We start from the raw sequence: 23,640 nt of genomic DNA, 5'->3' as shown, positions 1-23,640 counted from the left end.
TGAACATTCATATTCTTTGGGCACTCAGAATTCTAAACAATTTAAAAGCAGCCTGGCAAATATGCTTTTTTGAATCTGATTAATTATCCTAGAATCATAAGATCAGATCTACCATGAAGCATTTTCTGATAAGAGAGTGTTCCCACTGACTCTATCAACTAACGAATAACTTTGGGCAAGTTATTTAATCTTATGTGCCTCAGATTCCTCATCTGAAAATAAGGACAATACAGCACCTACATTAATTAAAGGGTGATTGTGAGGGTTACATGAATTAAGTGAAGTACTTAATCTGGACTCTGGTGAATTCTGTATAAATCATTGCTATTATTGTTTCTCCCAATTACGGCAGCCTGTTGTAAATCCTATCAGACTGTCCAGAGAAGTGCATACAGGTTTTTGAAGGATCTGGAGGCATCCTAAGTGGCAGCAGTTATAAGTAACCTAACTCTCTTGGGCATGTGCTACCAGTGACAGAGTTGAAATTTAATTCCAGACCTATCTGATTGCAAAGTGGTTGAAGGAAAGAGATTCAGTGGTCACTAGAGTGGTAGAGATAAGAGGCTGAGCAAACGGTGTGAATTGACTTTGTTCTTTCTTCCTGCCATTCTTGGGAACACGAACCACATGGCATGACTAAAACTTGAATTTGCTACCGGTAGCGGCCCAAACATAACCTCGTTCCTTCGGGAAAGGGATTTTTCACACTTTATGCAGTGTGGATTACATGAAGGTAAATTCTTCCAAAGTTTGATTAACCCAAAATGCCAAATGCTCTGTTCAGTGCTGCAAATAAAGAAATGAATTGGACTGGGTTTCCCATATCAAGCGGGCACATAATCCCATGACACTTGAGACAGTGGCCACCCAGAGAGCATATGTTGGGCTTGAAAGCTGCAGGTTGTTTAATATGGAGCGTGGAAAGGTTTGTTATGAGACTCACTGGTGAAGCAAAATGACGAGTGACTCACTGGTGAAGCAAAATGTTTAAGGATTGGGCACAGGGATTCAAGAGAAGAATTTGTTGAGACATCTTGGAGGAAGCATGATGATACACTCTGATAAACTGTGAAGAACTGAAAGAGTATGAAGGAAAGGATCATGCTTGGTGGTAGGAATTATATAGTCTATCATTTGGAGAGTGAGAGCATTTTACAGAATAAAAAATGTGAGTGAATGTAAAGGGAGAAAACCAATAAGACTGATGTTGCTGAGACAACTATTATTGTTATTAGTATTGTTAGACCTAGCAAAGAATAGTAAAAGGAATATTTGAAAATGGGAGTGGTAAAGCAGGGAATTTTGCTATCTCTAAAATCATAGCTAAAAATGTGCTGACAAGTGAGTGGGTGAATACAAAAAGCAGCCGTAAATAGCCACATGGAAATGAAGCTTTTGGATTTAACAATGAAGATATAATTGGAAACACTAATGACATCTGTTTTAATATTGTTGACAACAGAAAGCTATATCCAAACAGTAAGACCCGAGAGAGATGGGATCTGAATAAGAACATGAAATGTGTTTGCAGGTGCCAGGTGGTCTAAGTCAACGTGACATTGACCTAGGGAAACCTAGACAAATGTTGAGGGCCTGCAAGTTTGTTCTGGAGTTTAATTGCCATGTGCTGAGTGAAGAATGAATAGTTTGCCTTGTTGAAACAGTGGTGCTGTTTTGCCAAAGGCCCGGTTTCTGGAGGGATATGTAAGAAGCAGTGGAGACCAAAGTGACCCTTGCCTCAACAGACAGCCCAGCCTTGGGAGGTGGGGGAGACATGTCACAGCCATGCTCATGGGTAACATCAGCAGCTTTCTAAAATGAGCAGTCCAAAGGCTGTTAAAGACTTACTCTGAGGAATAACATTTATCAAGTCTTAATTTATTCCAAGGATTAACTCAAATGGCCATTAATCAGGTGGTTTCAAAATGTAGTCCATTTGTATAATCCTCCAATCTTATGTGTTTTTCTCTCGAATATGTTAAATACGTTTCTGTGTGCAAAACATTTTTTTGGGGGGGAGCTGTGAACATTGGCTCTGTTTTTGCAAATCCAAAGCTTCCTTTTAATTGAAGCATTTTTGTTTATTTTTATTAATCTAGAGATATTTGAGACCTTTTCCCTAAAGACTGGAGGATATTAATTCCTTATTCAGCATTTGAAACTTTGTTATTTTTGTTTCTTAAACAGTCACCAAGTGAAGTCTTAAGTGTAAGACATTCCAGACAAGAGTGAATCCTGGATTCCTGCTCTTAGTGAGTATGATGAAATATTAATTATTTTGTGTTTACTTTTCTTTAGGGATATCAAGGAATTGCAGGATCACCAGGTGTCCCAGGATCCCCTGGCATACAAGTATGTGATTCATAGATACACATTGTAGAATTATCGTTTCTAGTGAACCCAAAACATAACTAACCGGATTTTATTTTGTGCTTGATTTAGGGAGTTCAAGGACTACCAGGTTACAAAGGAGAACCAGGGAGAGATGGTGAAAAGGTAAATGCACACAAACAAAAATGTGTCTAGTCACTTTGGTCATTCAAGGAAGACAAAGGATGTTACCTATGACGACTCCCATTCAGTAGTGTTCCCCTTGGTGAATTGCAAGATATGTGGGCTCAGAAATTTGTCAGTGGTCATTGGCTAATAAAGCTCACAGCAGGTTTTTGTCACTAGATGAAATTGGTTGTAACTAGATGACTACTGTCAGATGGAACAGGTATTGGCATTGCCCTGATGCCGTGTTCTCTCCTTGTGGTTAAACTCTGAGGGGGGGATTACCTTCTTAGAAGGGAGAGAACTATGTGAATGAAATATGTTCCTGTTAGCCACAGATAGCCCAATTCTAATATGTCCCTCTCCTTAATAGATACCTATCTGGTGCTTCTTTCATAGGTTTATTGAGGATCAAATGAGACAATATAATGTGTGAAAAATATTTAGTATGTTTCCTGGTGCAGGGCCTGCCTGCCTTTCTCTCTTTCTTTCTCTCTCTCTCTCTCTCTCTCTCTCTCTCTCTCTCTGCACAAGTGGGGGAGAGGGAGAGATAGAATCCTCAGTAGGCTTCACACTCACCAAGGAGCCTGACGTGGGGCTCGATCTCACGACCTGATCTCATGACCTGAGATGAAATCAAGAGTCGGACACTTACCCAACTGAGCCACCCAGGTGCTCTGGTACACGGTCTTTCTTAAATAAACAGTTGTTTTTGTACTGTTCTGTTTTGTTCATCCAAGTAGCATGGTTGCAGTTAGGATGTAGCATGGGGTAGGTTGGCATATGTCATGGGCATAACATGGGTTGAAACAATCCCAAGGGCAAATAGGTTTAGTGGCCAGAAAAGATGGAATAGGTCAGGGCAGCTTTATAATCTGGGGAGAGTTAAAGGACAGAGCACAACAGTAGCAGTCAATAAAATTCCTGAAGAAGAAGCGTAAAATCCTCCTGTCTTCTATGTGGCCTCTATGAATCCTTTTAGCCACTGAGAAATCTCTGCCTATCTTAAACAATGGAGGTATATATTAAGAGGTGATAGGGAGCATATCTTATACTTTCATGCTGTGGCAATGTTGAGAGGGATAGCCTGACCTCTGCCAGGTGAATGGGGGATTCCACTGAGATCATGAAGATACCTGTTCTGAGGAGTCCATGTGGCAGACACCTCACTTATATTCTGGTTTACAGGATCACTGCTGTTTTTTTAACATTGTCACAATTAGTCTGATTTGGGGATGGCAGGGAGGTAATGAAAGTGTGAGTATATGAATGAATATATCTATGGGTGTATGCATAAATTTGTCTATTTTTCCCTTGGGTTTTAGAAACCAGATATAAAAAGGAGGGTGTTTTTTATTCATCTTAAAAGAATTGAAGTAAAGTGCCTGTTTGAAGGTAGAAGAATAGCAATAATTTGATTAGTCACATCTTTAACTGCTCTGTTGGATGGGGTCATGGTACTGTCTTCAACATAGATGGGCATGAGTTTTACAAAGTCATACATTCTCTTGAATAAAATGAGTGAAGATGATGTGAAGGTCTCTGTTTTCAGTCCAGTAATAATTCCACTCAAGAGTTGCTTGTTTTCTGAAATTTGTTGTTTGGGTATAAAGTCTGATCTGACACAGTCCCTGTGGGCCTGAGATCACCGTGTGCTGTGCCATCTAAATTTCCTTCTCACATTCCTTGTGGCTTCAGAGTGTTCTTTATCTAGAGTTGCAGTAAATGAATAAGTTAAAGACTTTTCCTTGGTTCTTCCTCTAGAATATAGTTCCTTAATTTTCAGAAATAGGAAGGTTGAAAAATAGACCCTGAGATGACTTTGACTTGTGGTGGTACAGGACATTTTTTCCAGGCATCACATAGCATCCTCTGAGAGATTGTTCCACACAACACTGTTCTCCATTAGGATATTTTCCCAGAATCATTTCCATTTTGTGGATTTCTTCTGAGAACTCCCATAGTAGGAGTTTCCACTTAAGAAAATTAAAACTACATGCACTTTCTTGCTGGCTTTAGCATTTGTTGCTCACATATCAGACAGTAGAGTGTGTATAGATTTTGCAGGTCCCCCTCCCCCCCCCCCCCACCGATTTATAAAGTTAAAAAGGAGCACCAATTCACCAAATGGTCTTCAATTGGTAACTCATTTTATAATATGTTTTGAAGCTATTCTTTGGAATTTAAGAAAAAGTACTTCAAAACACTTCCTCAACTTTAAGGAGACCCATGTATTTAAATCATAGGGAGAAATATATTTTGTTAAAACTTATATTAAGCTGTGTTGATGGGATGATAGGTATTTATGGGTTTTTGAGTTGAGTATGAAACTTTCTATGGAAAATTCAATTCTCAACACATGGGAGATAGTAATTATATCTAAGGTCACATTATGGAGTGAATTACACATTTTGTTTAATTTCCTCTTTAGATCATTTAACATTGAAATTGTCCCTTCAAGACTTTACTTTCCCATTGTCCTTAGTGTCCATACAAGAGTATAATGTGATGAATGAGATCTCCTTATTTCAAATCAATCCCTTACTTTCATGACTGCACTTCCAAAGTCAAAAGATTAAGTGGTATTACAGTGATTTATATGGTTAATTATTATTAGAGAGTGCCTATATACATGTGGAGAGAACAGAATAAAGGACCAACTTAGTATATATTAGTGTGGTTTTACTTCTTACAATGTCTGAAGACAAAAAAAAAAGAATGTTTAAAAAATTAAAACAAAGCCAAGAGTGACATGAGAGGGAGAAATAGAATTGGCTTAGTGAAGTTGCCACTTTTTTCTTCTTTCTCAGAAAAGGAGGGTAATCAAACTGTGTAGCTTTCTGATAACACCACCACCCAAGGCCCAAATGCTGGTGTGCTCATGGCCAAGGTTGGATGGGGGTGAGGGTGGGAGGCTTAAAGCAGTTATGGGTTTATAGACTGGGGTCTGAATTAAGACTGCTTAACTCCCTAGCCATGCTTCTTAATCTATTTAAACCTGGATTTCAAAATCTGGAAAGTGAGTGCTATTGTATTTCTTCATAGTTTTGTTGTGAAGGTTAAATAGGCTATGCATGTACTTGGCCAAAATTAAACACCTGTAAATTAGTGATGATAAAGATGATGTCAATGACTGTCTACCCTCTTACTTGTGTATGTGTCTAAATTTTGCCCTCTTTCCTGTTAATATGGTTGAACTGTCCATAATGTCCAGTCCTCCTCTTATGTTCTGGATCCTATCCTTCTCCATTACTTTGTGTTATTAATTAGCCCTTCTCTGCTATGTCATGGTTTTTTCTTTCTTAGTTAATTTTTTACCAATAGCCTAAAGGCTGACCCATCTGAAACCAACCAAACTGAACCCCCTCCTCTACCATATAGTCTCCTTTAGTTACCACCCCATTTCTCCTTTCCATTATAGTAGAAACACCCTAGAAAAGTTTGCCTTTATTCTCTCTGCACTTTCTTACTTCCCTTTCTCCCTTTAATTCACTCTAGTAGGATTTCCACCCCACACTTCTGCTGTGTATTTAGACTAGTATCTACCATCTTTGAAATCCAATGGTCATTGTTTTCCAGTGATCTCTGCTTATCTTGCTGTATGTCCCAGCAGCATTTGACACAACAGACTTTTCCCTTCTTCTGGGAACAATTTGTTCTCTTGGCTTCTAAGATACCACATTTCCCTAGATTTTCTCTTGCCTTCATTGGTTACCTTTTCACTGTTGACTTGTCTTCTATATTCATTCACTAAATGTTGGAGTGTTGCCGACTGAGTTCAGTCCTATGCCCTTCCTCTCCTTCCTTAATGAGTCCATTTATTGTAATATTATTAAATATAAACCTTAATGAATATAAATTTATTTGTTAACTATATAAACATATTTGTGATAAGTATATCAATAGCAATATATTTATGTGATCAGTGTTATAGTTAATAAAGTAAAAATATTAGATATACATGCATATGCACGATGTTTTCTTTTTTTTCTTTATTTAAAAAAAATTTTAATGTTTATTTATTTTTGAGAGAGAGCATGAGTGGGGAGGGGAAGAGAGAGAGGGAGACACAGGATCCGAAATAGGCTCCAGGCTTCAGCACAGAGCCCAACACAGCGCTTGAACTCACAAACTGTGAGATCATGACCTGAACTGAAGATGGATGCTCAACTGACTGAGCCACCCAGGTGCCCCACACATTCTGTTTTCTAATAAAATACTTTACTTCATCTGAATATGAAGAAACTGGAATTGTTAAAACCAGGGATTTTCGGAAAAAACTTGTATTTTTTATGGATGGTGTGGTACCACATTTTCCTTCTACATCCTTTTCTTAGAGGCTTTTCTTCCAAAAAAGCAGCACTAATTGTGCCTTCCTTAAATATGCTCTGAGGTCAGGTTTTGTTAAGTGCCTCTTGTGTACATAGGGTGCTGACCTGTGTGTGCCCAGGTGTTTATTACTTCTGTGGATACTTTTACAACGTCTTGATTGTTCTCTGGTCTTGCAGCTTCTTTTCTTTTAAGCCTTTGTAATGGATTCAGCATCTCAGTTTATTAAAAAGAATCATTAACTCCAGGCCCCGCCTCATTTGTTGGCTGCAATGCCTTTTTCTGTCCCATTTTGTTTTTCTCTACTGGCATCCCTTGAGAAACTTGAAACTTACATTTAATTTTTACAGAGTGCTTCATATTTTGTTGGTTGTAAATGCCATTTCTCATCTTCTCTTTGGGTGTACTCTGGTCACTAAGAAGCTATGGCAGTGCCTCTGTAGTAGGAGCTCACGAACCTACCTTTTTTCTAGGCCTGACCAGTTCAGTCATGATCTCCAAACCCAAGGGGATTGCCCACTGCTGTATTAAAGAGAGGAAACATTTTAGCAGATTTAAACAATTTCCAGTAAATCATTAGTGCCTGGGCCTCCCATTTGTTTTTATGGGAGAGAACAAAGAACAACCCGAGATATGTAAGGCTTCTGATGTATTGAGTGCTTGAAGGCGTTCATTGTTGTGTGTACACTTTTTCTGTTTTATTTTTAGACATGTTTTGTATCGATATTATCCATATGCATTTCTTATCACATGAAGTCCTCCCAAAAAGCCCTATGAAGTTACTAGAGTAAGCCGTACTATGCCGATTTTATATTAATTGTGAAGTAGGTGATTCCTACTTAACAGCTGGGATGACTGAAGAATGAAGAACTTAAATTATTTGTCTAAAGTTACTCAAGAATCAGGGGGTTGAAATAAAATGTCTTGATTTTAGTCTGTTTTTTTTGTTGTTATCCTTGTTGTTTTCTGCATTAGCCAGAATAGTTTTGAACCATGTGACTTCTTCATTTTTCACCCTGTTGCCTGCACTGTGAAGAGAATTCCTGAATGCCTGTCAGTAGCCATGCAGATAGGTGGACGGGGGAACTGGATGAAAGAGATTAGATCGTACCGATTGTGCCATGAGAGACGACTCCTGTTTCCATCTCTCTCAAGTGAAGGGAGATTGTTCACTCTAGATCATAGATTATCAGACTTTTAAGTTGTCAGCTCTTTGCAGTAAAAGACTTTCGCGCATGTAGTTCCATGTACATCTATGAACTATATGCCTCTGCTACTGAACGAAGCATTATATGCATTAAAAACACATGCATACACTGAGAAGTTTTTGAAGAACGAGGTTTTTAAAATAATAGTTTTCATATTCTCTTAACAATGCACATAAATAATCTTGACTTTGAAAACGATATGATTCTAGATCAGATTATGGGATGGACAAGCTCTCAAAGCCATGTTCATGAATCATGAGAGTTTTGGAAGCAACCTGTGGAATTGGAACCATCTTACTGTAAATCTTGGTATACTCTTAGAATCTACTCTCTTGTAAGCTCGGGTGCAATCAGGACTGTGACTCCTCAAAATAATTATTTTATTAGAATATTTTTGGAAGACTCAAAAGTATTTACCGTATTTTAGAAAATGAAAATATTTTGCATATTCAGCAAATTATCATTAATTAGAAGCACAGCATCAGCTTAGGATACAGTAGTAGAGCTCTGATCTGACAGCATGAAGCCTACTTAGGATTCTCTCTCTCCCTTTTCCTCTGCCCTTCCCCCACTGGTGCTTGTTCTTTCTCTCTCAAAAAGAAGAAAAAAGTTTCATACTCAAAATCTCTATAAGTTACAGGGGAGTTAACAATTCATGAAAGAAACTATAGGCAGAAGGTTAATCACAGCTATATATTTTACGGGCTGTACTTATCCACTGTAAGAAATCTCTAAATTAGGGATGTTCTGGTTCTTAATATGTTTTTGTGTGTGTTTGTGTGCGTGTGTGTATGTGTGTATGTATGTATTAACACTACTGGAATGAACATCTTTGTATATATTTCTCATTTCTCAGTATTTTTTTTCTGAGAATATCCATAGGAAAACATCCTGGAACTGGAATTTATTACAGGATCAAAGGATTAAATGCATAATTAAACTTTGATACAAATTGCCTGTTTAACTTGTAGTAAGTTTGTACCTCCCAGCAAGTGTGTGAAAATATGTTTCCTCACACTCTTTTTTACAATTTATTTATTTAGAGAAAACACATGCATGGGAGAGAGGGAGAGAGAGAATCCCATGCAGGCTCTGTGCTGTCAGTGCAGAGCCTTATGTATAGGGGCTGGATCTCACATGTATAGGGGCTGAGAGATCATGACCTGAGATGAAATCAAGAGTCAGACACTTAATGAACTGAACCACCCAGATGCCCCATCTTTCTTCAAACTCTTCAAATTCAAACTGAATTTCATTAAGGTTAATTGTCATCAGTACAAGTTATAAATGGTAATGATCTGATTTGCATTTTTGTATTAGTAATTAAGGTAGAGTACTTTGTCATGGGCATTTTGTTACTTCTTTGTAATATGCTTTTTAGTCATATCTTTTTTTTTTTTTTGCTTTCTACTGGGCTGTTGATTTTTTTAAAAGCTGATTGTTATTACAGTTCATAAATTGTATGAAAATATTTTTTCCTGGTTTATATTATGTATTTTGACTTGGCTTTTGGAATCTCAGCCACACATAAAATTTAAATATTTTAGAGATATTTTTTTTCTCTCCTTATGTTTGTGTCTATATAGAAGGATTCCACATTATAACATTTTGAATATATATTTAGACCTTGTTAATTTATATTTTAATCCTTAAAATTTTGTTGTTTTGAGTAAAGGTAGATGAGCAGTCATATTTTTCCCTCTCTTTTCCTAAATGGATATCCAATGGCCACAACATTTATGGAATATCACTTTTTTCTCCATTTATTTGAAAACTCATCATTATTACTAAATTTCCATTTTCATTTGGGTCTGGTGTTTTTGGCTTTCCGTTCTGTTCCATTTATCTGTCTACATCCTCTCCGACACCAAATTGTTCTTAATTGTTGTCACTTCATAATATGATTTAATATTGGCAGTCCTAGTACTTCCTCATTATTCTTCATCAAAATTTTCCTGGCTATACTTGCATGCTTATTTTTTCCAGATAAAGCTCAATATCTTTCCTTCAGTATTTTAGAAATTCCTATTCATGTTTTAATTAGGATTCCTTTGAATTTATAGATTAATTACAGAATCATTGACATAATTTCAATATTGAGTTTTCCTATTTAAGATTATGACTTATTTAATTTTTTATTTTCAATCTTGAAACTTAATAAAATATTAGAATTTTTCCATAGTGGTCCTAAACATTATTCAGGTTTATATCTTAGAATTGTTCTGTCCTTTGTTTCTATTATAAATGAAGCCTTTTCTTTAATATACTTTCATTTTGGTTACTATTTATATATAAAAACCTTTTTATATATTACCTTTTTATTTATTTATTTATTTATTTATTTTTTATTCCTCTTAACATATTTTATTTATTTTTTATATATATGAAATTTATTGTCAAATTGGTTTCCATACAACACCCAGTGCTCATCCCAAAAGGTGCCCTCCTCAATACCCATCATCCACCCTCCCCTCCCTCCCACCCCCCATCAACCCTCAGTGTGTTCTCAGTTTTTAACAGTCTCTTATGCTTTGGCTCTCTCCCATTCTACCCTCTTTTTTTTTTTTTTTTCCTTCCCCTCCCCCATGGGTTCCTGTTAAGTTTCTCAGGATCCACATAAGAGTGAAACCATATGGTATCTGTCTTTCTCTGTATGGCTTATTTCACTTAGCATCACACTCTCCAGTTCCATCCACGTTGCTACAAAAGGCCATATTTCATTTTTTCTCATTGCCACGTAGTATTCCATTGTGTATATAAACCACAATTTCTTTATCCATTCATCAGTTGATGGACATTTAGGCTCTTTCCATAATTTGGCTATTGTTGAGAGTGCTGCTATGAACATTGGGGTACAAGTGCCCCTATGCATCAGTACTCCTGTATCCCTTGGGTAAATTCCTAGCAGTGCTATTGCTGGGTCCTAGGGTAGGTCTATTTTTAATTTTCTGAGGAACCTCCACACTGCTTTCCAGAGTGGCTGCACCACTTTGCATTCCCACCAACAGTGCAAGAGGGTTCCCGTTTCTCCACATCCTCTCCAGCATCTATAGTCTCCTGATTTGTTCATTTTGGCCACTCTGACTGGCGTGAGGTGATACCTGAGTGTGGTTTTGATTTGTATTTCCCTGATAAGGAGCGACGCTGAACACCTTTTCATGTGCCTGTTGGCCATCCGGATGTCTTCTTTAGAGAAGTGTCTATTCATGTTTTCTGCCCATTTCTTCACTGGGTTATTTGTTTTTCGGGTGTGGAGTTTGGTGAGCTCTTTATAGATTTTGGATACTAGCCCTTTGTCCGATATGTCATTTGCGAATATCTTTTCCCATTCCGTTGGTTGCCTTTTAGTTTTGTTGGTTGTTTCCTTTGCTGTGCAGAAGCTTTTTATCTTCATAAGGTCCCAGTAATTCACTTTTGCTTTTAATTCCCTTGCCTTTGGGGATGTGTCGAGTAAGAGATTGCTACGGCTGAGGTCAGAGAGGTCTTTTCCTGCTTTCTCCTCTAAGGTTTGATGGTTTCCTGTCTCACATTCAGGTCCTTTATCCATTTTGAGTTTATTTTTGTGAATGGTGTGAGAAAGTGGTCTAGTTTCAACCTTCTGCATGTTGCTGTCCAGTTCTCCCAGCACCATTTGTTAAAGAGACTGTCTTTTTTCCATTGGATGTTCTTTCCTGCTTTGTCAAAGATGAGTTGGCCATACGTTTGTGGGTCTAGTTCTGGGGTTTCTATTCTATTCCATTGGTCTATGTGTCTGTTTTGGTGCCAATACCATGCTGTCTTGATGATGACAGCTTTGTGGTAGAGGCTAAAGTCTGGGATTGTGATGCCTCCTGCTTTGGTCGTCTTCTTCAAAATTCCTTTGGCTATTCGGGGCCTTTTGTGGTTCCATATGAATTTTAGGATGGCTTGTTCTAGTTTCGAGAAGAATGCTGGTACAATTTTGATTGGGATTGCATTGAATGTGTAGATAGCTTTGGGTAGTATTGACATTTTGACAATATTTATTCTTCCAATCCATGAGCAGGGAATGTCTTTCCATTTCTTTAAATCTTCTTCAATTACCTTCATAAGCTTTCTATAGTTTTCAGCATACAGATCCTTTACATCTATATTACCTTTTTAAAGCAGCAATTAACTGAATTAGTGATTTAGGGTATTAGGTATATTGGTGTATTAGATGTATAATCATACCTAACGATGATTTGTTTTCTTCTAGTTTTTAATCTTGCTTTGTTCTATATTTTGTCTAAATTCAGTGGCTAGTCACAACTGGCTAGAAAAACATTAAAAATGGTGATGCTGGGTGAGTCTTTTTCTTAAAGTTTCAAACAGTTGTGGAGTCTTTTATGGTTTAGGGCTTCTTTGGTAGTACAACTCTCTCAACAGCAGACGAATATTTCTAATTTTCTATCTTTGGCTTTTGATTCCAGCCAATAGCAGCATCCACAGTCCTTGCTTTAGTCATGGCCCTCTCTGTATTAATTAATTAACTACTGATAATTAATGATAGATGACTTGAATTTATCAGACATCTATTACACTCTTAGGCTTTTTTTTTTTCTCTTGAGCCATTCTGTCCAGCCTGAAGGAATTTATTGGACCCACTTTCACTGATTCAGAGCATTTAAGAGTAGTGTTTATGGCCACCCCCTTGATTTGATTCTTCACAGAGGCTATTTTAATTGAACTTCTTTTAAAGGTCCTCTCCAGTTTCAATTTTTACCTATTAGCAATGAGAACAAAGTTGTATCTTACAATCTCCATGTTTTCGGACTTGGTCTATTGCTTTTCATTACTACTTGCAAATTGGCTGATTCTTTTCTGAGCTTCTTTCTTTTACAGGGTCTTTCAAGTATAGCCAATACCAGTCACTTCATGATACTAACATTCTGTTTTCTTAATTCTTTGCCTCTAGCTCTAAGTTAATTTGATGTATTATTTACCTTTGCAAGTATTGCAAAATTTTAATCAAATATTTACCATTATATTAAACGAATTGCCATTTTCTAAACAAAAACTAATTTTTTTCATTACTCAAAGCCAATGCCATATATATTATTTAATATTGTTTTGGCAGACTCCTTTTCCTACTATACCAAGTTTTGTATTAATTAGCTTAGATTACAATAGCAGATGACCAAACAAGAGCATTTATTTGTCTTTTGCATTACATGCCCATTGTGGATGTTTTGGCTTAACTTTACCACTTCTTTGCAACCACTTATATTAAACCATGGGTATAACTTAGGTGAACAATATGGGTTTGAACTGCATATATGCACTTAAACATGGATTTCTTTTTCAGTAAATATCGTATAATATTATAAACATATTTCCTCTTATTTTCTTCATGGTTTCTTTTTTCTAGTTTACTTCATTTTAAGAATTCAGTATATAATATGCATACAAAATATGCATTAATCGATTGTTTATGTTATTTGTAAGGCTCCTGGTTAACAGTAGGCTATTAGTAGTTAAATTTTCAGAGTCAGAACTTACTTGTGGATTTTCAACCGCATGGGAGTTGGTCCCCCAGCCTGTGCATTGTTCAGAGGTTAACTGCAGTGTGGATGGGTAACACTTTGTGTTCAGTATTTTGTAGATTGTGTCAATATTCCTCAACCATTTCCTCACTACATTTCTCTCCTCTCTCTCCTCTCCCCTCTTAACTGCTATGTGTTAACATGTATGCTTTGCCTTTTTATTTTACTTAAAAACTCTTGCTTGTACATGTGAGGGTAGCTTTGTCCAGATTTTCAATTTTTCCATCCAAATGTTGGTGAATGCTGCTGGTCTTTTCATTTCATCTGAGATTTGTTTGTTATCTCTGGTAAATTAAAGTTTGAAGAATATGTCTTCTATAACTTGTAACCAGAGAATGGAAGTCTTAGTTGGGACTTTGTCCAGTCTTAATAGGGAATCCTAATTTTCCCCCTTTCTTCTGTATTTTTATCAAGTATTTATTATCCCCCTAAATTCCATTTTATCAAGAGTGTAACTTAGTCTATCCTGACCATCAAGGAGTTGTCTCAGCTCAGTCAAGAGCTAGCTCAGGTAGTCTTTAATCTTTTCTCTCTATAGAAACGGTTACTACTCCTACCTGCCCCAAGCATAAAGGAAAAAAAAATTTTTTTTCCAAAAGGTAGTTTTGGTTCTTGAATTAGGAGTCTACATACATATGGTAGGGGAAAGAAATTCCCAAATACCCAGTTTTCTTGTTGTTTCTCTTGGTTTCCCCCTAAATTTATTTTTTTCTTTTATTCCTTGGTTAAATTATTGGATTTTAGGACTAATAAGTCCTGGAATGTGTGGACTTTTAGTGGATCTTCTCTCTCACTCTGTCTCTCTCTCTCACACACACTCAGATTGTTTTTAATCTTTACTGGAAAATGTAAGTAGTCACGGGAAAGCTATTACCCATGAGAAAACACTCTTTACAAGCCAAAAAAAAAAATATTCCTGTTTAGACCAGAAACAGACCCTGAAATGCAGTGATGTAAATGAGAAAGAAGTTTATTTTTCTCATGTAGTCAGTTTATGTACTTATTCAAGGACTCAAGTTTTTCCTTCTTATTGGTCTAGTCTCCTTGAGAATGTTGTTCTCTTCTACACAGTGAAGGCTGTATCACTGGTCACTGTCTTACCTGCATTGTAATCTGATGGGAAGGGAGAAAGAGAAGTCATAACAATAACTTTATTTTTAATCAATTATGTGGAAGTTGCATCTCATAGTCCCCACACATTCTGCTAGCAAGAACTTAGTTATGTGGTCATTCCTAACTGCAAAGAAGACTAGGAAATATAGTCACTGGTTAGGAAGCTGTGTGCCCAGATAAAAATCTTCTCTTGGTAGTATAAGGCGAATAGATTTTTGGGTATAACCATTAGCTAGTATACTTTTTGTATCAGATACACTTATAAAGTAAAGGATCCAAATGTAATACAGATGGATCTGAAATATAATGTAACTTTTATTTTTTATTTTCCATCAATTATTATGGGAGATGATAAGGGAATTCCTGGACTTTTAGCCCTGGCTCCTTCTCTGTAAAAATTTATTTTATAATGGCTCTCATTCTTTCACTAATGGAAAATAAAGGAATATTTCTGTGGAAATAGATCTGTTGTTAAAATTAAGGCTGCTTTTTTTTTTTTGATTAAGGCCAATATTGTATTAGTCTAGACAGATAAGTACATTCCCAGATTTTCCTGCAATTAACCAGCGTGGATAAGGAATGCAATTGGTTCAGAATAAAACAGGATAAGTCTGAATGAATATTGGGGCCCTACACAATAGGTCATAGCAACCCTGTCCAGGAGGTTTAAAGCCTCCTGGTGGAAAGTGTCCATGGGAATAATTGGAATGGGAATAATGGGAATAATTGGAAATGATACCATGTACATACTTTTTCAACTTGTATCTTCCTTCTTTTGTGTCTGTCCTGCTGTCTCCTGTAACAGTGGACTGTTGTGAACTTATCTCCTACAGGACAAGGTGCTCTGGATATTACTATTGAAGTATCAGTAAGTCACTAGGGCTTCTTGATGAAGATGAAGGGTAGAACATACACATTTTCTCTATTTCTTAAACTCCCACGAAGACCCAAGGAAGCTCAATCTTAAAATAGAAAGAGATACGATTCATTTGAGAGAGAATCCTGTTTGTGTGTGTGCACACACATACATGTGCACACATGCACACAGGTACCCCAAAAGCTTAGGAAATGGTAATACAAAGTATTCTTGAAAATAGAGGTGGATTGAAGGTAGAGCTAAAAATGAAAACATGGTTGAATATTCCTTTAAGAACAGTGAGATCCTGCTATCCCTTCCTCACCTCTGTGTAGTTAAGTGAATTTCCCTTCTACTGTGGTAGGACTTGAAAGTTTATTATCTGGGGAGGATAAGACTGAGGGTTTCTAGACTGGAAAGAAAAGGTGGAGATGTACAAAACTATAGGCAAAGAAGATCTTTCTATGGGGAATCCGCTGATACCCAGAGCTGAAATGACCTAACCACACCATGTATAGAGAATCTCAATGAACAGTACTCAGTGAGAGCTTATCATCAGCTTCCAGGTGAACTGACCACCAGGAACCAGAAAATATCTTAGGAAAATTAAAGATACCAAAAAGTCTAAAAAGAAACTGACAGAAGACATGTGAAGAAGACTTGGAAAAACGGTCATTAATGCCCTCAGAGATGCAGAACTCCTGATAGATCCTGCTTCAGCGGAGCTCCTTGATAGGAAACACTGTGTCTTCAGGGCCAACACAGAGACAGTCCTGTAGCACATGATCCACCTGTACACCACATTCCAGATCCTTGGTCCTGGCACTCCTTGTACAGACCACCCCAGGCCCATTCCCACGGTCTGCAGGCCTCTTTCTTGTCTCTGTCTTGCTGAGGGCCTTCTAACACAGTATGCTTAGAGGTAGCCGAGGGAAGGTTGTTAATGTGAAATGTGGATGGAGTTGGGTGTGTGGTCTGAGTCCACCTGTGTAAGCATGGGGTCATTATGGATGAAAGTCTTCCATAGTGCTTAGCATAATGGATGATTATAGACCACATCCATGCTTAGTATTATACAGTTTTACACTGTAATACACCCTAACTAAAAGGAAGATCCTACAAGCATTCCAAGAGGGAAAACACTACAACCACCCCCCAAAAATATGCCATATACAAATGATCAGAATCAGAAAGGCTTCAAACATCTCACTGGTGACACTGATGTCAAAAAGAGAATGGAGCAGGGCCTACAGACGTCTGAAAGAAAAATCTAAACCATACTTTTATATGTGAATTAATTAATTACTTAAGTGAATATGATAAAGTTATTTTCAGAAATTTAAGGTTTCAAAAGATTGTCTCCCATAAATTCCTTTTGAGGAAGCGATTGGATGATTTATTCCCCTAACAAGGGAATAAATACAGATAGAACAGCAAATGTATATTGAAACAAATGAGAAGGCTGTAGGAAGGACAAAGAATATCAAATTTGCAATGTATGTGATTCTGTTTTGAAGTGATCTTGACAATTGGAGATAGATTGGAGTTCAATATTACAAAAAGTTTATAGGAAACTAGTGTACCCCCTCCCCCCTTACCAAAACAGGTTATTTGTTAACTGTAGGTAAAACAAACATTTGGTCAGGAAAAGGCAAGCAATCAACATATTGATGGCTTAGTTGTGAATCTTAATATAAGAAACACTGACTATTGATTTAACCAAAGCTTTAATAGAAAGTTAAGGGGATCTCTGCTTCTTACAAGTGGAGATGGGGAGAGGATGTTGGATGGTATGAGAGGCTGATTCTCTTCTTTCACAGAGGAAGGTCAGTAGATAAGCCTAGAAACTGAAACTATGGTAGCAGTGTGACCACGTGATTTGAGCTCATAGAGATACGGAAGCTTAGAATAAAAAAAGAGCGGCCTTGGGAGGGTTTTAAAACACTCTAATAACTCTTTAAAATTTACTCTTTAAAATATGTGAATAAATAATTTTCTTAAAAATTAAGATTTAAGTTTCAAAAAAAATTTTTTTTTATTTAAGTGCAGCTGACACACAACATTGCATTAGTTTCAGGCGTACAGTATAGTGATTCAGTGTCTCTTTATGTTATATTGCACTCCCCACAAAGGTGGCTACCATCTGCCATACTGCAATGTTATTACAATCTCATCGACTCTATTCCCCATACAGTGCTTTTTATTTGCTTGACTTATTCATTATATAACTGGAAACCTGTATCTCCTACTCCCCTTCACCCATTTTGACCCCCCCTCCACTGCCGTTCCTTCTGGCAACTATCAGTTTGTTCTCTGTATTTATAGATCTCATTCTGCTTTTTGTTTGTTTATTCATTTGTTTTGGATTTAGATTCCACATATGGTATTTGTCTTTCTCAGTTTGACTTATTTCACTTAGCATAACACCCTCTAGGTCCATCCATATTACTGAAAGGTCCAAATAGCATTTTTCTTACATCTGCATAATATTCCATTATATATGCAAGTATATATACATATCACATTTCTTTATTCATTTATCAGTGGACACTTGGGCTGCTTCCATATCTTAGCTATTGTAAATAATGCTGCAGTAAACGTAGGAAGCCATATATCTTTGAATTAGTGCTTTGGAATTTTTTGTGGAAATACCTAGTAGTGGCATTTGGATTATATAGTATTTCTATTTTTAATTTTTGAGGAAACTCCATACTGTTTTCCACAGTGGGTGCACCAGTTTTCTTTTTCACTACATCTTTGTCAATACTTGTTACTTCTTTTTGATTTTAGCCATTTTGACAGGTGTGAGGTGATACCTCGTTGTGGTTTTGATTTGCATTTTTTGGATGATGACTGACATTGAGTGCCTTTTTATGTGTCTGTTGGCCCTTTGTATGTCTTCTTTTGAAAAATGTCTGTTCAGGTCCTCTGCCCATTTTAAAATCAGATTGTTTTTTTGGTGTTGGGTTGTAGAAGTTCTTTATATTTTATTTTATTTTTAAATATTTTTTAATGTTAATTTATTTTTGGGAGAGACAGACAAAACATGAGTGGGAGAGGGGCAGAGAGCAAGGGAGACAGAATCCAAAGCAGGTATGGTACTGGCACAAAAACAAACACATAGATCAATACAACAAAATAGTCCAGAAATAAACCCACACTTACATGGTCAATTAATCTATAACAAAGGAAGAAAGGCTATACAACAGGGAAAAGACAGTTTCTTCAATTGATGGTGAAAACTGGTCAGTTACATGCAAAAGGATGAAACTGGAACACTTTCTAACACCGTACACAACGTGTCGAGGGTGTATTCAATGGAGTGATCTTTTTTTTTTTTTTAATGTTTATTTATTTTTGGGAGAGAGAGAGAGGCGGAGTGCAAGCAGGGGAGGAGCAGAGAGAGAGGGAGACACAGAATCCGAAACACGCTCCAGGCTCTGTGCTGACACCTCAGAGCCTGACTCAGGGCTCAAACTCACAAACCCGTGAGATCATGACCTGAGCCGAAGTCGGATGCTTAACTGACGAAGCCACCCATCTGCCCCAAATTCTTTACATTTTAAAAATATTAAACCCTTATTGGATATATCATTTACAAATGTCTTCTCCCATTCAGTAGGTTGTCTTCTTGATCTATTGATAATCTCCTTTGCTGTGCAAAAGCTGTTTATTTTGATATAGTCCCAAAAGTTAATTTTTGCTTTCATTTCCTTTGCTTTAGCAGACATATCCAGAAAAATGTTGTGATGGCCAATATGAGAGAAAATACTGCCCTGTTGTCTTCTAGGATTTTTATGGTTTTGGGTCTCACATTTAGGTCTTAAGTCCCTTTGAGTTGATTTTTGTGTATGGTGTTAGAAAGTGTTCCACTTTCATCCTTTTGCATGTAACTGACCAGTTTTCACCATCAATTGAACAAACTGTCTTTTCCCTGTTGTATAGTCTTACTTCCTTTGTTACAGATTAATTGACCATGTAAGTGTGGGTTTATTTCTGGACTCTCTATTCTGTTGTATTGATCTATGTGTTTGTTTTTGTGCCAGTACCATACTGTTTTGATTACTGCAGCTTTGCAGGGGATCTTTAAATTTGGAATTATGATACCTCCAGCTTTGTTCTTTGTCAAGATTTCTTTGACTATTTGGGATCTTTTGTGGTTCCATGCAAATTTTAGAATTATTTTTTTCTAGTTCTATAAAAAGTTCTGATGGTATTTTGATAGGGATTAAATTGAATTATAGTTTTCAGAGTATAGGTTTTTTACTTCCTTGGTTACATTTATACCTAGGTATTTCAGTTTTTTGGGTGCAATTGAGAATGAGATTCTTAATTTTTCTCCCTGCTGTTTCATTATTAGTGTGTAGAAATGCTACTGATTTCTGGGTATTAATTTTGTATCCTGCAACTTTAGTGAATTCATGTATTACTTCTAATAGATTTTGGCTGTTTCCCCCAAATTTTGGAACATCATGTTTACATTTTCATTTGTCTCCATGCTTTTTGATTTAACCAAGGAGGTGAAAGACCTTTTCTCTGAAAACTATGAAACACTTGATGAAAGAAATTGAAAATGACACAAATGGAAAGATATTTTATACTCAAGAATTAGAAGAATTAATGTTCAGATTCCCACACTACCCAAAACAATCAACAGATTCAGTGCAATCCCTATCAAAATACCAACAGCATTTTCCACAGAATGGAGCAAGTTCACCTAGTCTCAAAATACTTTCCTTATTTGATCATAAAGGAAACTTTGATAAATGAGGATTGATCTTTCATAGACATATGGTTTTAACGTATGTATGTATGCGTATGGAAGATTTTTTCTTCCAGTAGACTTTGACCAGGGTGAAGTTACAGAATGTATGATGACATTTTTTAGGCTGATGTATTTTCTTTCATTAATTTTACTTTTATTTTCAGGGTGACCGTGGACTTCCTGGTTTTCCTGGGCTTCATGGAATGCCAGGATTAAAGGTTGAAAAAATCTAGTCTTAATATTCACCACATCATATTTTATTTTGAATTTAAAGTTACTTATGCTACAAGTGTGTTATAAATAAATCCTTATGTGTAAATGAAAGTATATTAAAATAAATGGGTTACTATCATAGTGTACAGAAAGCTTTTACAAATTTTCTTTACAATTTCCAGACACAAATTTTATGGTATTTAAACATTGATGAGTAAAGTTTACCATATGGAAATTTTTTTAAGTTTGTTTATTTTTGAGAGAGGGAGAGAGAGAGCGTGTGCGTGAGACGGGTGTGGGGGGTGGAGGGGTAGAGAGCAAGAGAACTCCAAGCAGGGTCTGTGCAGAGCCGGATGTGGGACTCGAACCCGTGAACCGAACCGTGAGATCATGACTTGAGCCAAAACCAAGAGGTGGAAGCTTAACCGACTGAGCCACCCCAGCACCCCTCTATGGAAATTCTTTTAATTATAAGCCCTGAACTGTAGGTGCTATTTTGGTACCATCTGTCCTTGTTTTTCCTTGTTTTTTTTAATAAAGCCTTAAACATAGGGCTTTTGTAAACTTTAAATTATTTTATATTATGTTGACATATTAAACCTTGTTTATAATTGGTGTTGCTTTTTTTCTTTAATCTGTAAGGGACGTTTTCATACTTTTAAAAAATTCACTATTTTAATTCCAGTTAGTTAACATACCGTGTTATATTAGTTTAAGGTGTATGATATAGTGATTCAGCAATGCAATATACTACTCAGTGTTCATCATAATAAGTGTACTCTTAATCCCCTTCACTTGTTTCGCTCATCCGCCCCCGCCTCTGGCCAACTTGCCGTCTGATATATTTTATTTTAAATGAGGACCCTCAGTTAAAGTTATTTTTCTTCCAACAAGAACATTTTTTACTAGAAGGATACTTAAAATTACATGGTTTGAAAAGATATATATAAAACCACTTTCCATCCAAGAAAAATAGAATATACATTTTCTTCAAGTACCCACAGAAGAATCACTTGGTTAAATCACATAAAAAGGGACATAACAAATACTGGAATTAAAATTAAAAATTTAATAAAAAACAAAACCCAATATTTATATTTTGCCTTTTAGGGTGAAATGGGCCCCAAAGGAGATAAAGGATCAACTGGATTTTATGGCAAAAAGGGAAGTATGGATTGTAAAACAAAGTATCTATATGGAACTTTGAATGTCATGGAAATGCAAAACTTGAATTTCTTTCCCAGCCACCATTTCAGCAATTAGCTTTGTTCATCTTTCTCAGGAGATTTATTTAGAATAATGAAAAACCCTAAAAATAACTGGTTTAGGTGTACACTGTGTTATTGATTATTCTGAATTTTTAAAGTATTTATGGAGAACGATTCCTTGGGAGAAGTAGTAACAGCATGTCCCTGGAGAATCAATGTTATGGGCCTTCTGATTTCTTCACATTGAAGGCAGATTATATTCTCTTCATATTGTGTTTAAGATACACTGCTTTTTAATTTTGCGAGATGTGGTTTCTGTATTTAGATGCTTATAATAATCCTGCATTCACCGTAATTTTGATATCTTTATGTTGTGTCCACTGGCCTGGTAAAATAATGCTTTGCCAAAAGTCATAGAGCCAACACAAGCTATAGTTCCATGAATTCTGTCATTACATAAAGAGTTTCACTTACTCACTTTTTAACTTAAGTTTGAGTTGCAATTTAAAAATCATTGTTGTACCTCCTCTGAGGATGGTGTCTAGAGACATTCACAGCGGTCCAACTGCCGTCATAGGCTATTCTACAATACAGCCTCTAGCAAAATGAGGCTGTCCAGAATGCCTGATAATAGGATTGTTTACCTTACTACCACCAAAGTTGGGAAAGCACCAACATCTGCGTGTGTGTGCCCAGGCAAACGTCAGAGTTTGTGCTGTGAGACCTAAAGTTCTTATGAATTTGCCTCAAATGAAAAAAACATGTTAGAAGGGCCCATGGTGGTTCCATGTGTGCTAAATGTGCCCATGCCAAAGTCAAGCCTGCTTTCTTTATTGAGGAGCAGAAAATCTTTGAGGAAGTGTTGAAGGCACAAGCACAGAGTCAGAAAGCTAAACAAACAAACAAAATTAAGCTTTTCTGAGTAATAAGAACAAAAAGATAAAAATAAAAGTTTTGCATGGATTGTTTTTTTCTTTTTAAGTATTTATTTTTAATACAGGGTGCAAAAGGTGAAAAGGGAAATGCTGGTTTTCCTGGCCTTCCTGGACGTGCTGTGAGTTTGACAGAAAAAGTTCTTGAGTATTTTACTTAAAAATTATCTTATACTCTCTTTCTTTAGAAATAAAAATTAGTGCAAAAATATATTAAACTACATGTATTTATTTTTTAGGGAGAACCAGGAAGACATGGAAAGGATGGACTAATGGGTAGTCCTGGTTACAAGGTATTTACATTAAAAAAAGAATTCTGTAACTTGTGAGTGAACATTTGAAAAATGTACTGACATTTAACTTTTTACATTATGACATTGGTATAAAGTAATGAGCTAAAAGTTGTATTACTGTAATTGAAAAATGAAGTAAGTTTCTTTGGAGTCTGTTGTGAATTCCTATGTCTTAGAAATAAAATCCTTGGATATTTGAAAGTTGAACTTCTTTGATAAGCCATTGAAACTGAATTTGTTTGGTGGGTTAGAGGCAGAGGTACATAGCTCTTAGCTCCCAAAGGATTGAAGTTTTGGGTGGGAGGTAGGAAGACTTCATCCTTAACCTTAACAACTTCTTTATCAATTCTGTGGTGTCAGTATGGGAGAAATAAAGCAAGAGGTACTGGGAAGTCAATCCTTCACCAACCCTGAAAAAGTCAATGGCTCTGAAAAACACGATGGTGGGTTAGCACCGTCTTACTGTTACATAAATGGTTGATTGGTTAATTATCAAATAGGAATGGGCTTTCTGTGCTATAGCTTGTTAAATGAAAAGATACCAGTCATGTATATATATTTAAGTCCATGTGTCTGGAATATGCTAACAGCCCACATCATTGTTCTGCTATGAGTTTCTTGAGTACTTAAGGAGAGGATTTGTGTAATCCATCAACCAATGAGGCTGCTTGGTCAAGCATTGGA

At 36.5% G+C, this 23,640-nt stretch overlaps 1 protein-coding gene across 2 annotated transcripts in view; it reads left to right on the top strand.

Moving 5' to 3' along the window:
• The window catches only part of COL21A1 (collagen type XXI alpha 1 chain), a 175,941-nt gene that overhangs the window by 95,093 nt on the left and 57,208 nt on the right, over window positions 1-23,640 (top strand). For both annotated transcript variants that reach the window (XM_043591679.1, XM_043591678.1), the window contains 6 exons: window positions 2,299-2,352; window positions 2,443-2,496; window positions 20,475-20,528; window positions 21,634-21,687; window positions 22,732-22,785; window positions 22,903-22,956. In XM_043591679.1, the coding sequence (XP_043447614.1) occupies window positions 2,299-2,352; window positions 2,443-2,496; window positions 20,475-20,528; window positions 21,634-21,687; window positions 22,732-22,785; window positions 22,903-22,956 (324 nt within the window). The remainder of the gene's footprint in view (window positions 1-2,298; window positions 2,353-2,442; window positions 2,497-20,474; window positions 20,529-21,633; window positions 21,688-22,731; window positions 22,786-22,902; window positions 22,957-23,640) is intronic.

The sequence above is a fragment of the Prionailurus bengalensis genome, chromosome B2, assembly GCF_016509475.1.
Source record: "Prionailurus bengalensis isolate Pbe53 chromosome B2, Fcat_Pben_1.1_paternal_pri, whole genome shotgun sequence".
NCBI classification, from domain to species: domain Eukaryota; kingdom Metazoa; phylum Chordata; class Mammalia; order Carnivora; family Felidae; genus Prionailurus; species Prionailurus bengalensis.
The sequence above is the reverse complement of the archived record's forward strand: the minus strand, read 5'-3'. Positions and strand labels throughout refer to the sequence as shown.